Source organism: Giraffa tippelskirchi, chromosome 13 (genome assembly GCF_054371585.1).
Source record: "Giraffa tippelskirchi isolate mGirTip1 chromosome 13, T2T-mGirTip1v1.2.pri, whole genome shotgun sequence".
NCBI classification, from domain to species: Eukaryota; Metazoa; Chordata; class Mammalia; order Artiodactyla; family Giraffidae; genus Giraffa; species Giraffa tippelskirchi.
The window spans coordinates 31,517,620-31,532,976 of NC_137287.1; the positions used below are offsets into that span (position 1 = coordinate 31,517,620).

A 15,357-nucleotide genomic window follows, 5' to 3' on the forward strand; every position below is an offset into this window, starting at 1 on the left:
TCGCCACAACTAGAGAAAGCCCGAGTGCAGCAACGAAGACTCAGGGCAACTGAAAATAAAATTAAAAAAATAAAATAAATTAAAAATAAAAACCTAGGTCATGACATGGTCCTTCTCTCCTCACAGTCTTCCCAGGGCTCCCTACTCTCCCCTGAGAAAAGTCCAAGTGCCCGCAGCGGCCTCCCAGAACCCTGTCGGTCCCGTGACGCTACTCCTCTCAGCTCTCACCCTTCCTGGGTCCTCCCCAGCCACTCCAGCACTTGCAGTTCCTCTAATGAGCCCCAGGGCCTTTGCACCAGCCATTCCTTCTTCCTGAAATACTCTAATCCAGAGTCTGTTTCTCCCTTGCTTCCTTCCTTCTTTGTTCATATGTCCCTTCTCAGCACAACCTTCCTTGATCTCCTTGATTAACTTGCAGCTGAATTGGCCAGCAGGGCCCCCTTCCTCAGCTCTATTTATATTTTCTCCTGCACTCAGCATTTTCGACTCACTCTGAAATTTCTGTACTTATTTTCTTTACTGCCTGCTTCCCCCTCCTGGGTGGTCTGCTCCATGAGGCACAGAGCTCTGTTTGACTTGCTCACTGCTGCCTCACCAGTAGCTAGTACACAGTAGGTGCTTAATCAGTGTTGAATAAATGTTCAAATGAAGGGGGAAGTGAAACCTTCCCTTCCTATCTGCCGGGGTCTCCCAGGGAGGGGCTGGAGGGCAGTGGGGCTCTGTGTCACTTCTCAGATACCACCAAGGCTGGGCAGAGGGTGCAGTTTCCCAGGTATTTGGCAGTGGCTGCCCCCAAAGGGCTGTTCCCGCCCAGGTGGGTTGGCAGGAAAGCCAAATCAATAAAGTGCAGGAGATAAGCAGGTTCAAGAGAAGACACAGAGGGTTATAGGGCAATTTCCAAGCAGTTCCTGTGAATTTGCTGGAGTGGGCAAAGGGCCCGCTTGGCCAGGCCCTTTGCATGTAGGGTGGGGGCTCCTCGCCTTGCTCTCTGAGAGGTGGAGAACATGACTGGGAGCCTCATAGACTTTGGCTTGAGGCTCCACCACTTCTGAGCTGGGTGACGCTAGGTCTCAGTTTCCTCATCTGTAAAATGGGGATAATAGTCATGCCAGCCCTGTAGAGTGGCTGATATACATGAGACCAGGCATGTGCATTGCTTAGCTGGGCTTGGCCTATAGGAAGTGTCCGTTAAGCGGGAGTTGTTGCTCTTCTAGCCCCTGCAACACTGCTTAGCAGCTGTGCAACCTTAGGTAAGTCACATGGCCTCTCTGGGCTAGGTCTCAGTTGCTCCTCTGTAAAAGGGCAAGCATGCGTGCGTGTTTAGTTGTGTTTGACTGTTTGCGACCCCATGGACTGTAGCCTGCCATTCTCCCCTGACCATGGGATTCTCCAGGCAAGAATACTGGAGTGAGTAGCCATTCCCTTCTCCAGGGGATCTTCCTAACCCAGGGATCAAACCCAAGTCTCTTGCATCTCCTGCATTGGCAGGTGGATTCTTTACCACTGAGCCACCTGGGAAGCCCAAAGGGGGCATAATGCGAATCTCAAAGGCTATTGGGAAAGCTTCTCAGCACCTTATAGAGGCTCAAAAATGTGTTGACGGATTGGGTCTGGGAAGCTGGGTGGATGGGGACTCATCTGCCTGATGCCTGGAAACATCAGATCCAAGTTAGCGACACCTGGGAAGGGCTCGGGGCAAGTTGGGGGAGGGAAGACACCGGCCTGGGAAAGTGGAGGATGGAGAGGGGAAATCCTGGAGGCTTCATCGAGGAGGTGAGCTTTGAGCTGGGCTGTAAAACTGGGGTGAATTTTTAAAAATTTACTTTTGGCTGTGTTGGGTCTTCGATGTGGCTCCTGGGCTGTAGAGCACAGGCTCAAACTGTTGTGGTGCACCGGCTTAGCTGCTCCGTGGCATGCGGGATCTGACCAGGATCGAACCCGTGTCCCCTTCATTGGTAGGCAGAGTCTTAACCACTGGACCACTAGAGAAGTCCATGGGGGAGAATTTAAAAACTGGCAGCACTCGGGCTGAGGCTGCTGCAGAGAAATGGCATACGGCTGGTGGGAGAGTTGATGAGCCAACCTTTTCTGAAAGCCACTGGGCAATTTACAGCCAGAGCCAGAAGGTGATTTATGTTTCTACGACCTATGCTCGGAACTTCTTCTAGGGATTGATAACGTAACATGTGGGCAAAGGTTTATGTGTAAAGGGGTTCATGCCAGGGTGATTTAAAATAATAAAAGTGGAAGCAACTTTAAGGTCCACCCCTGGGCGACAGTTAACCCGAGGGACACAGTCCTGCGGCAGTACTTTCTACATTCTTTGGAAATGGAGCTTCCGGTAACACGGGCAATGCTGAGACTGGGGGGCTAAGTGTCAAAAGCAGGTCGTGAAATCACACTCCCTGTGTTAGGTCAATTGCTAAAATGCATAGAAAAAAAGACTGGAAGGAAATCTCACAGCGTGCCCACAGGGGTTGTCCCTTCATGGTGGGATTGCGGAATATGCTAATATTTTTCTAGGCTTTGCCAAACTGTCACCAGGCCTCTGCAGTCCTTTGGTGATCAGTGGAAGCAACAGAGTAAAAGAGGAAACAGGTTAAGAAAGAAAGGAGTGGAGAGAGGAGGTGGCAGCTGGAAGCCCTTCAGGGGGACATTGAGCTCTCTCCCTCGTGGCCAGTCCAACAAGCTTGTCAGTCTTACCTCCTAAACCTGTCGCAGGCCACTTCCCTAGGACCCCTCCCCATGCGATGGGCCCCTCCTGGCTGTCCTTCACCTGCACGCCCTGTGATCTCTTGCAACATGTGTCCAATCACATCGCTTTTTAGCTATAAACCCTCCAGGTTTTGGCTTTTAAAAAAATCATTTATTTTTAGCTGTGCTGGATCTTCATTGCTGCTTTCTCTAGTTGTGCTGAGCGGGGGCTATTCTCTAGTTGAGGCGCGCGGGCTTCTCACTGCAGTGGCTTCTCTTGTTGCAAAGCACGGGCTCTAGGGTGCGCAGGCTTCAGTGGTTGTGGCTCCTGGGCTCTAGAGCTCAGTCTCAATAGGGGCGCACGGGTTTAGTTGCTCCAAGGCATGTGGAATCCTCTCAGATCAGGGCTTGAACCCATGTCTTGTGCATTGGCAGGTGGAGTCTTTACCACTGAGCCAGGGAAGCCTGGGAAGCCTTACCAGGGAAGCCCCCCTCCTTTGGCTTTAAAACATCCACTGCTCTCAGCTCTGAGGCTAAAGCTCCTGGAGCAGACTCGGGGCCTTGAGTGGTCGCTCAGGCAGGAGCCTTGGGCACAGGGTCACGTCAGGATGTCCCCCTGCCTTTCTGTTCGTCTTATTCACCATCATCTCTCTAGGTGGAACCCGGCCTAGCACTGGGCTGCTGCAGAGTGGGGGCCTTGGCATGGATATGAGGTCTGGATTAACTAGAGAGGTGGTTTCACGTGGCAGGAACATTCAAGTGTTGAGCAGGGGTGTGTTCAAGGTGGGTACTTGCTACCATTCTGGAGGGAAGCCAGGCTGGGCTGGACGGATGTGGCCCAGGGTGGGGACTGGCAGGAGGGCTGGCGGGCCACAGCAGGGCTGAGCTGCGGGGAGGGGAGCTGAGGTTCGGGGTGGGGGGCGGCCCCGCAAGGCCTCATCTGCACACTAGGCAGTTCCTAGGAAGCCCCACCTGTTCCCGGTGTGGTGATTCAAACCTATCTTCCTTTGGAGAAAAGCACTTCAGATGTTGAGGGTTTTTTTTTTCCCATCGCCCTGAAGGGTGCCGAGGAGGCAGGACTACAGAGGGAGGGGTTCCAGCAGGCGGCCGGCTGGGAAACAGTCCCCCACGCGGGATGCAAGGTCACTCATAGACAAGATTCTGCCCCTCCCTCCCAAATGCCCTTCCACCTCCCAGGTACCGTCAGAGGAGGCTGGGCCAGGCCAGCCAGTCCCCTTCCCCGAGGCAGACTCCTGAGGAAACCCTGGGCCCCTTGCAGTCAGAGAGTACACGGAGCTGGGGGCTCCTGAGCCTGCCTCACACAGAACCGGACACCAGGAGATGCAGTGACTGGCCCATGGCCACCGGACAGGCCCAGCAAGGGGGGTGCAGAAACTGCCCCTGAGGATCTCATGCAAAGAGCCCCAGGCTCCCAGGCCACCTGCCCTGGGCCCAGCACTTGGCTCACGTGGACCCCTGATTCTCTCCATGATCCAAACAACCCACGAGGCAGCCTGTTCCCGCCCGTGCTTTGCAGACAGGACCCCCAAGCCTGCAGGGGTGACCTGGCTCCAGACTCTGCCTCCTGAAGAGAGGCCGGGACTGCCCTAAGAACCGCGAGGCTGAGGAGGAAAAGGCTGGGGTCTGCAGGGCACCCTCTGAGCCGAGCTGCCCACAAGGCTCTCCCACTGACACCGTCTCCAGCTCTCCCTGGCTGGGCCTGGGGCAGCCCATGGCTCCAAACTGTGAACTGGCGTTCCACATGAATCCAACACCCATTCCCTCCTTCCTGTAAAGAGCTGGGGACGCTCAGCCCGGCTGCCCGGGGACAGCACAAAGCGAAGGGCGGGCTGCACCCCGAGGAGCCCCACTGGGCCTTGGTTTCCTCATTCGTAGGAAGGCTGTGCTGCAGGTGGGTGCTTGTGGGCCTCTCCCTGGGCTGCTGGATCCTGGGGCCTGTCTCCCCACCCCAGCGCCCGGCCCAGCGAGGCTCTGAGAACCCTCTGTCTGGAGCAGGCAGGGAGCCGACAGCTGCTGTCCCTGGTTCCATCCACCCCAAGGCCAGTCTTCCACCTTCTCCCTGGGGGGATATTTCCAGCAAGTGCCTTTTTCTAGACTAAAGTTATCCTGGCACTTCACGTCACAAGTGAAATCCCTGGACTTGTGCTGGGCACCCTGCAGGCCCTGCTGCAGAGCAGGGTCCAACCTCAGCCCTGGGGACCTCAGCACCATCGCAGCCCTGGGCCTCGTGGGCAGGCTTCAGGGGAGGAGCCTGGGCCTGCTGGCGGCCAGTGTCAGGCTGGCCACAGAGCAGGGGCCCCCCACCATCCATCGGCATCACCTCAACCCTTGGCACAAGCAGGGTACCCCCTTCATGCCTTGCACTCAACTTGGGTTTTCCCTCAAGGCCCAGAAGATCCGGCTGTTTCTGGGCCAGCTTTGAGCTGGAGTATCAGAAGTTCTTAGAACAACCTGTGATGTCGCCTCTAGGGATTTACAGAGCCCACACTGCCCGGGAAAGGCACCTCCCGGCACAACCTCACCCGACTGTCCTCAGTGGGGAGCCCAAGGTGCAGCAGCGACATCGCACCGGGCCCCTTGTTCAGCCTACGAGGCAGGGCTATAACGAGCCCATTCTCTAGGTGTCAAAGCTGAGGCTCAGATGGAGCCCAGCAGCTGAGGGATGCTCCAGGCTCATGGCACCTGACCTGCCTGGGGTTGGGAGCTCCTTTCTGAAGGGAGCACCTGAGGTGTTCTCCCTGCCCCTCCTTTCAGGAACCGGGGGTACCTGGCTAGGGTGGGGGTGGGGAGGACCCAGCGGCTGCACCCCACCTGGCAGCTCCGACAGGGTTGCGGGGGGCGGTCAGACGGCCAAGAACCTTCCCCTCTGACGGGCTGTGGCCTTCCTGCCATAAAGCCATGGAGCAGCAGCCACATTCTTGGTAACTCTTTTTTTTTTTAATTGCCAAATTCAAATTTACAAGGAAGTTCCAGTTTTCATTTCCACCCTTGTGTTCAGTACCCGCGAAGCATGAGTCATGCTGGCGAGAGCCGGTACTTCCCTGAAAGGTCCCGGGGCCCAGAAAGCATGAGGTTTCTCAATCCCACTCCACCCTGGGACAAGAATTATTTACATATCTTCAACTCGGAGGAACATAAGGAACCCTAACAGTTTCTGCCCCCGTCATCGTGACTACATTAAATATTTCTTATTTATTGCGTCTGGAAAAGAAGATGAGTGTCGGTCCTCACCCCGCCTCGCGTCTTATGGACCAGTGCATCTTGAGAACTTAGGGAAAGCTAGTGTATGTCTGTAGAGAGGTGTGTTCCATCACTCACCCCCAGGTCGCAGGGCAGGTGTTTGGGGGGGGCACTGCCTTCTGCAGAGAGCAGCAAGCAGGGCAGGCCCGGAGGGGCAAGGGGAGCCCAGAGGGTCTGCTGGTGCTGGCAGGACAATCAATACCCACTCCCGGGTGGGGGGCATGTGCCCCTCTGACTTTGAGGTGCCCCTGCTGGCAAACCAGAAACACATGTGCTTTCCCCCAGCCACTTTCAAAGCTGATGTTTGGCAGTCCACGTGGCCAGCCCTGCCCCTGACTTGGCAAACCCAATGGGCCTGATGTGGACTTGGGGAGGGTCTCTGGAGGGACATGACGTGGAGATGGAGGGATGCATGATCTGAGTCTGGTACCCACGTGTCACAGGGCCATGGTCCCTGCCCGCCCTGGGCTCGCCAAGAATTCCTAGTTCTACTCTCTGCCCCGGAGACCCCCGGAGACAGTGCCTGCTGTCTGGAAGGGCCCTTCTGGAGGTGGCCCCACTGTTTGCTTTTTGGGGGTGCTCCTGAAGACGTGGCTGTGCCCAGTGCTGCCAAGATGGTGGGGACCTGGCTGCCAGCAGGCTGTGGGCGGCCCGGGACCAACCCTGCGAGCCCACCTGGGGAAAGGTCTGCCCCTGGGCCAGGCGTTGGGTGGAAGCTTGGCCTGATCGCAGTTTCTGCTCAGCAGCCCACAGAGGCAGGGGCTCTCCCGCCTGGCGATGCTGCCCTGGTCCTTCTGGGCGTGTGGTTCCCGCTGCCTGAGACCTTGCGCCTGTAGAGCTTGAAGGCCTGGGCCCACCTGCCTGGGCTTCTTCCTCACAATAATGCCACTGGCCTTTCCTCCTTTCTGCTGCTCCAGAAACATTTCAAAAGCAGAAGTAGGGGGCTCTGCAGTGATCCTGCGTCTCATCCCAGCAGAGACACCAGTGGGGTCCCTCCCTGACAACACGTACTTTCTCCCTCCTTCTGTCCCCACCGCCTGTCCTTTCTGGAGGGCTCCGCTGAAGGTCGTGGCTTGTCCCTCCTTGCTGGGGCCCCTGGAATTTCTGCCGAAATGGCGTCCTGTCTGAGCTGGGTCTTTTTCCCTGTTGGTGCTGGCTGGTCTCACCTGCCCAGGGGCTTCTGATGGCTGGAGAGGCCTGCCCTGCAGACGCCATGCCCCTTCCTTGGGGGAACTTTCCTTTAGGAGGCTGAATCTGGCCCAGGCAGACCCTGCTTGATTGCAGATGGAGGAAGAGGCGAGGGGGATGGGTTCCTCTAACAGGTGAGCTTGCGTAGCATCTTCTGAGGCCGCTTGATAACCTGGCCCCGCCAGTGCTGACACGGTGGGTGCTCACACTCTTGTGGGAACACATGGAGGCCAGTTCTGCAAGGTCTGAACATCGATCAGTGAGGTGAGGGTCGCTTGGCTGTGCCTGGTTTGAGCAGAAAGAACATCTTGGGAGCTTTATCGAATACAGAGGAGACCTGGTCTGCACACACCCAGCCTAAATGGAGAAGGAACTGGGGGTTTTCATTACAAAACAAAAAACAAACACAAACGAGCTTGCATCTTTACAGCAGCAGCTGAGAGGAAGAGGGACAAAACCCAGGCTCCTAGGACATCATGTCCTCGCTGCTGGGCAGGGGCTGACCCTTGGGGTGTCTCTGCCTGTGGGCACTCAAACAGCTGAGCAGCAGGCAATGGCTTTGGAGCACGGTTTCCATGACCTTTTCTTTCCATCGAGCCTCGGAGGCCAGAGTCCCTGCAGTCCCACACGGTTCTTTCTTAGGCAAATGGAGGGATGGTGACAACCGAAGGCCATGCTGGAAAACCATCCTGTTTGGTTTTAGTCCAGAAGGATGGGGAGTGGCCCTGAGCAGGGACCTGACCAGAGTCCCCCTTTGTATGGAAAGATCTGGGTGATGCCCTGGGCTGCCACGGAAGAGAAATTTTGGCCCTCTCAGCTCTGTGTGTACCTAAGGATACGCATCTCTCCCTTATTGTTGCTTAAAAAATACTTTAAGCTTTCCAGAAGGGACTTCTATCATTCCACAGGCTCGCCGGGTTAGTGAGGAACAAAGAAGTCAGAATCCCTTAAGACAATGGAGAAAGCCGGACAGAAAACCCTAAACTGCAAATCCTGGGAGGTTCAAGGGAAAATGAAAATGAAATCTCTACAGGAATATTACACTTTTAACATGACATCAAACCTTAGGGTGGAGGTCGTTTCTTTTTTTCTTTTGAACTTTTTAAATAGCTGTTTTTCATCTGCTGCCAAAAGCAGGAATAAATATCCAAAGGAGGTGTTTATCGAAGTTCGCTTTTCTAGAAATTTCTACACGAAGTGACCACATCCGCTGCTTCTCTGCACACTGGGGATGGTGGCAGAGGACCTCCGAGACAGGGGAGGGGCTGGCTGATGAAGCGAGTGCTGCTGATGGGTCCTGCCGCTGCCCCTCCTGCCCCCTGGGGGCCGAGGGCTCTGAGACCAGGAGCCCAGCCCCCTCCCTGAGGCGGCTGTAGGATGATCTGGGTTCGCTGGGGTGTTGCCACTGGTCCCAGCCTGCTCTCAAAGAAGCGTGAAGTCAAAGGGGGATTCCAATTGGAGCAGAGGAGCGCAAGGATGGTTCGAGGTGCTCCCTGGGGCCGAGAAGAACTGTGGATGTTCCCGGAGAGGGGGTCAGCTGTACCAGGTCCCTGCCAGCGGGGCCACACACACCCACATACACACACACACACACACACGTACACCCGGAGGGAGGCCAGCTCAGGGCTCGGTGGGGTCTGCTGGCTCCGGCTGCCCGGCCCCTGAGCCCGGGGCCCCTGTGCCCACCACGGCTGGCAAGGGCGGCGGCGGGATGCCGGTGAGGGCGTGGAGGCTGTGGCGGTCGACGGGCGGGACGAGGGTCAGCGACTCCACACTCAGCGTGTCCGCAGCGTCCTCGCAGAGCAGGGAGATGGTGGGCTGCTGGGCGGGGATGAGGCTGGGCGACAGGGTGACGGTCTCCACGTCCGCGCTCCTCGCCAGGCTCTTGCTGGGCCTGGCCTCGGCTTCTGTTTCGTTGACGATCACCAACTGGTCAGGGAGGTTAGGCTGAGGCTGCTCCGTGATCATGGGGTCATCTGGATGGGGGGGATCGGGGGGGAGAAGAAAGAGAGGCACGCTCAGCTCCGAGAGGCTCTGCTCGCGCTGGTACCCTCTGCTCCCGTCCTGAACAAAGGCCCAGGGATGTGTGGGTGGGAGATGAAGCGTGTGGGGGAAACCAGCTTGCCTCCCCTTCCTCCTTCTGGGGACCCACCTAGGACTGGGGCAAGTTGGCCAGGGCCCAGGGTTACCCTGACTTGTGAAGCAAGGGACACATTTAGGGGCCTGTGCAGAGTGGATTCTGGAAGCCCAGTTCCCCGTGCCAGGAAGCAGCCTAAACCGGCTCCGAGTATGAACCACCTGCCCGAGGAGAAACACATGTTTAGGGAGAGACGGGCTTGGGTGTGCTTATCACCACAGGCCATTTCTCAGAGTCTATATTTGGTAACAGTGCCCAAGAGGGAACTCACAGCAATATTTAAAAAATAAAAAAGGAATTCTATAGAACTTTTCGGCTTTGCACAACTAGAACAAGACTTTGGACTGTGGTTCTCTCGCCTGCTCCTGCTCTGAGTACGGAGTTAGCACCCAGCAAGGGGCTGTGATCACCAGGCCATTTCTATGCTGAGGGTCTCTCCCCCCTCCACCCCCGTGCCGGGGCCACCGAGAGAAATCATGTCAGGAGGGAGGGGTGGCCTGAAGCAGTTATTTTTGGAGCAGCAGTTTCTTTTTTTGGTGCTTTTCAAAATCCGTTGATTAGATTACAGGCGAATGGTTATTTGCTTTTCAAAGAGGAGCAGGCTGGCAGAGACACCAGCTGGACTGGGGCTCCCTCGTGGGAAACATCTGCCAAGACTTCACGTGCTAGCGATTGGCAAACACAGATGAGAAGGTCGTGGGCATCTCGCTCGGAGAGCAAATCTCCCTCGTTACAGATCCTGGGGTCAACAGGGCTCTGAGCACACTGTGTGGAGTGGGAATCCAAAAGCACTCCGGGCCCTGGGATGATGGCAGACGTTTTTTGGTTCAATGTGATTCCACTTAAATGAGTTGTATTTTTTTTTTTAAGTTAAGCCAAAACAAAACAGAACCGCAAACTGAACACAGAGCAAAAGAATGGAAAAACCAAGCGCAAAATAAAACCAAAGGGCGTACAGAATGGGATGAAAGAGAGGAAAGAGGGTCCCCAGCGTGGAGAAAAAGCACAAGCAACAGATGGGGTCTCCTAAAGGACACATCGCTCCTTCCCAGAGGACCCCCACCCTGGGCACGGCGAGCTCAGAAAGGCCCCAGGTCACTTCTGCACAAGGTCCTTTTTCTTTTCTTTCTTTCCCTTTTTTTTTTTTTAAGAGTAGGCCCACAGAAAACCACCACATGGGGCTCTGGGGGAGGGGGGTGGTTTTGGTGGACATGGGTGAGCACTAGTGGAAAAAATGATTCAAGGTGCGATCTGAGCTCAGAAATGCTGAGTAAACAACCCCACACGCTTTCTGGTTTCTCTGAATTTCAGTGAATTTGCTCCACTCAGTAAGGACGCCTGGTGGCGACAGGCTGATTTCAGGCCTTGGGCTCATGTTGGGACATGGCGCGCCCTGAACGTGAGGCTCTGAGCGTGGGGTTCACCTGCTCCGGCGGCCTTGCCTCGCTTCACACGAGCGTGTCCAGGAACTTATTACAGAAGGACCCACGTGTGGGCTTAGCTGCTGGCGAGGCAGTTTAGAGATGACTAACCAAACAAACGGCATTTCTGTGCCATCTGGAGACAGAGCTTCGGAGCGTTTCCTTCACGTTTTCTGCAGAATTCTCTAGGAGAATTCCCTCTTTGTTCGAGTCTGCACTTGCATGCAGATTTTCAAGAGGCCGGCAAACCTCATTCCCTGAGTCCTGCCTGGGTTTCTGGTGGTGAGAACGATCAAGCGTGTGGGAAGGCTGCCGTTAAATATATTAGGAAACAAACCAACAAACGATGCAGTACACACAAAAGTGGTTTCTTCTTTAGGAAAAGAACAACTTTATTAAAAGGATCCATTTGCCCCCTGAAAAAGAGCGTCTTCCTATTTATTTTTTTAAACAAGAAAAATAACCTTTTCTTACCCATCGTCTACAACACTGTTCTTTGTTTCTATCTACCTATTACCTATCTATTTCCTCTCTATCATCTAGCTATCTACCTATTGATCATCTTCTATCATCTGTCTATTTCCCACCTATCTATCTATCTATCTATCTATCTATCTATATCTACCTACCGATTTTGAAACTAAGAGCTGCTTCATGAATGTTAGCTACAAATTTATACATTCAAGGGAAAATTACCCAGGGAGGACACTGTTTCTGGTCAAGCACGGACCTGCAGTGGTCACTGCCGACCCTCCGGCCTTGGTTGCCTGCTGGTGTTTCTGAGCTCTGAGGGCACAGGTTCGGGCCTAACCCAGGAGACGAGTGGTGGCCGGAGCCAGAGAGCCCAACGTCCAGGTTCCCGTGAGGGGTGCTCGGCCTCCCCGTGGTGCTGCCTCGAGTTGAAACCAAGGCAGTGGGTGCCCTGAGTCCCTGGTTGGCACCCTCGGAGGCTGATCTGCAGCTCCAGGGCTAAGATGAGGATTTGACATGCTCAGGCTGGGGGAGGTGGGACTGAGCTACGTGGGGAAGAAAAAAGACAGCAAGTAGGAGGGCAAAGCTCAGGGGAGGCAGCTTTTAAATGCAAGAGAAGGCAAAGGCTCCTGTCTGACGAGTGCCACTGCCCAGACGGAGGGCGCAGGGTGGGGGGAACCCTAGGGGGAGCATCGAGGGAGGGTGGCAGTGACCACAGCCCACACACGGCCGCTATTTGGAGCTCTGATCGCAAGAAGGGAAAATGGTGGAGTCATGTCCACTGGCGCGCTTACGAGTGAAATGACTTGGCTGGAATGTGATGGAATCTACCACTTAGATTCGAGCAAGGCTGAGGGGAGAGGGAGCGGGGGGACGGGGGGTGGGGGGAGGAAAAGGAAAAGAAAAAAAAGCAACTAGGTGACTTCTTTGTGGCTTTTTGCAAATTCTACTGCCTAGCCCTCGTGGCCTAAACTGGGGGGCCCTTCGGGGAAAGGGCTGGAAACCCCCTTAGCTCAGGGCTTGTGCCTAGCCTGGTGCGCTGTCTCATGGAGGGCAGTGTCTCCAGGCTGCCTGGCTCTGCCTTGCAGAGGAGCTGACCCAGCTGAAACCCCTGGGTCAAGGGCCGGGGGTTCGGTCCTTGGGTGGGATGAAGCCAGGAGGGGACCGGAGCTGAGGAAATGGCTCGGGCGGGCGGCTGGGGCTCCCCGTGCCCTGGCCCGGCATTCTGGGGGTCTGCAGGAGCGGAAATGCAGTGTGTGGAGGGGTGGCGGGGGGCGTCCAGGGCCCAGGAGGCTAACGGAGGAGACCTGCCTGCAGTGACCGAGCCAGAGGTGCCGTGACAGCTGCCGATCGAAGCACTAAACCCAGTGGCCGCCGTGACTGTCGGCCTCCGACAGGCTGAACACGCGCCGGCGTCCTTTCCTGCCACTCCTGACTAGAGGGAAACACAGCGACAGATCATAGAAAGCTTTTAACAACTGCACAGAGAAGGGGGACATGGAGGGGCACACAGAGGAGTGACGGACGCGAAGCACTGACGACAGCGCGGGGTGGGGGGCGGGGGCTGTGCCCCGGGGGGGCTGCCGACGCGGCCCCCACATACGGGGGACACCCCACCCCACGCCCACCAACCCCGGGAGGAGATGGGGGCTAAGACGAGCTAAGAACCACATCGTCCGCTCATGGGACTCAAGCAGGTAAAGACGGCGGAGGTCTGTCCTGTTGGGTAGGAAAGCCTCGGGGTGGTCAGCAACACCTGGTCTCGGTGATGGAGGAACAGAACTGCCTGCGGGTTAAGATGAAAACCCTGCATCCCTGGGCCCGTCTGAGGAGGGAAGGGTGTGTGGGTGGGGGATCAGAGCTGATGCAGTTAGAGAAACAAGTGGATTTCTGACCCCCACTGACAAGGCAGCCCCTGAAGCCACCAGCAGAGCTTCCCTCGACCCCTCCCTGGTCACCCCCTCCACAGCCATGAGGCGACGCTCCACCCGCCGCTGCGCTCTGCAGTCTGCGCCTTTGAAACCAACGTTGAACCACAGCAGCAAGATCTGAGGGCAGGCGCCAAGCGGCCAGGGGGTGGGTTCTAATCGGCTGCAACAAAAGTGTTAGGAGCATCTCCCTGGGGAGGAACCAACCGCCCGCTCTGAGACAAACTCGCATTAGGCCCAAGCTTATGATGAACGCCACAGAGCGCAACAAGGCGAATGGATGGAACTGTTGGCTTAAAAGGGGTTAAAATGGCACATGTGATGTTAGGTGTATTTTACCACACTTAAAATTAATGTCACGGAGAACAGCGGGGAGAAGAGAGAAGACGTTTGACTTGGGGTTGTGTCCAAGAGTCCTGCCCGCCTGCGGTGCCGGAGATGGGTGACACACAGGTCGGCCCTGAGCTCTGGTGCTCAGTCGGCCCAAGTGGGACCAACTGGGTGCTCCGGGCTGAAGGTCGCAGGTTCAGACAATTGTCTCAGGAAGCAGGTGAGGATGGGGGTCGGGGGGGAGGGACGAACAGGCACAGGTGTCCAACATGGGGAGCCAAGCTCTTCCTTCTTCCTATAAACCCTCAGGGAAGAGTCAGAGGGACCCCAGCTCAGAATTCCCTGGGCCTGAAGATGGACACTGGAAAGAGCGGCCTTGGCCTTCAGTCTGACTTGCTTTCTTAACAAAATATTTTCCATCCTCCTCCTCAAAGTCACTCACCCAGAACACAGGTGAAACACAGCAGACTGAAGGTAGGAGGCAGACTGGCTGTTTGAGGAACTTGGTGTGGGTCACAGAGCTCTCAGTGGAGGCTTTTTTACTAGAATCCCACAATGCGTGCATGTATGTGCATGCGTGCGTATGTGTGTGTGTGTGTGTGTGTGTGTGGGCGCGCGCACATGAGCACACGCATGGGCATAACCCAGAAGATACTTCTAAAGTATTCCTACTGATCCTACATTTGGTTCTAAGATTGGGTCTATTCTCTCTTTCCCGCCATATGTTTCCTTCAATTTCAGTTTCTCAAAACCATAAAATGTTTAAGGAAAGAAAAAAAGCCTGCTCATTCCAAACCCATGATTTTCTCCCTGGAGAACAAGCCGAGGCCCACAAGGCTGGCTATGCTGGATGAGCCAGCGACAAGAGGCCGGGCGCCTGGACGCCTCTGCAGCACAGGGTGCCTGCTGCTCCCTGCAAAGACTTGAGGATTCCAGCAAACTCTTTAAAGGACGGTGGGAACAGGCAGACTCACGCATCAGGTGTTAAAACTAAACAATAAAAGCCCCCTGGGGCCCAGCTTTAACAGATAAATAATTCACAATGAAAATAAAATCCCCTTGCCCCCAGCTCTTTCTGGTTGGCTCCTGTGGTTACCACAGAATTCAGTTTTCACCTCTCCTTCAGTCTGGGGGCTTCCCTGGTGGCTCAGACAGTAAAGAATCCACCTGTAATGCAGGAGACCCAGGTTTGATCCCTGGGTCGGGAAGGTGCCCCTGGAGAATCCCATGGACAGAGGAGCCTGGTGGGCTATAGTCCATGGGATCGCAAAGAGTTAGACGTGACCGAGCGACTACACTTTCACTTCAGCCTGGGGTGTCTCGGCCATGATTTGAGGGCCTTCGCTTGCTAAGAAGCCACTCACAAGTGTCCACGATCTGTCTTTGGTATGTGAAGGAGACTCAGAAGCAGGTGTTCCCCACACAGAAGGATATCTGTGGGCCACTGGCAAATGGTGACCTGTCTAGGTAGGTCCCTTCCCCCTTCTGGTGATGGTCCCTCTGCCTGTGTGGGCCTGAAGCCTCACCTGGGGCCTTGGCCCTGATGGGCATGGGGGCTGTTTCTTGGAGACAGACCAGCCCTCAGGCCTGTATTTGCAAGAATGGAATTGATAGGTAGATCCCAGAGAGGTGGGGGAAAGGAATTGACTTGTCACCAGCCAGATTCTGGACTGGGCCTTGGGGAACTGTGTGAGACCCAAAGGCCACCTTCTCCAGGGAGCCCTCTAGTCACCTCCTCGTTCTTGGGCTTTCATCCCCAACGATGCCTCCTCTGGGAGGCTTCGACCCTGCCCACAGCCCCCAGCTCATAGTTTATAAATGGACACTTATCTGCGTGGTCCTCTGACAGACTTGGCCTCCCCGTCAGCTTGTACATTCCAGGCTTTAGGGCCTGCGCACAGTAGGAACTCAACAAAAACCTGTTTGT

General features: G+C 55.6%; 1 protein-coding gene across 19 annotated transcripts in view; it reads right to left on the reverse strand.

Annotated features, from left to right (window-relative positions):
* Window positions 1-5,633: 5,633 nt before the first annotated feature.
* Window positions 5,634-15,357, reverse strand: part of CLEC16A (C-type lectin domain containing 16A) — a 234,140-nt gene continuing 224,416 nt past the window's right edge. For 7 of the 19 annotated variants that reach the window (XM_081560421.1, XM_081560420.1, XM_081560406.1 and 4 more), the window contains one exon: window positions 5,634-9,119. In XM_081560421.1, the coding sequence (XP_081416547.1) occupies window positions 8,764-9,119 (356 nt within the window). In that variant the 3' untranslated portion in view covers window positions 5,634-8,763. Of the gene's footprint in view, window positions 9,120-11,068; window positions 11,718-12,479; window positions 12,608-15,357 lie in introns of those variants that run through there. The other 12 variants (XR_014073993.1, XR_014073992.1, XM_081560403.1 and 9 more) reach the window with 6 other exon arrangements.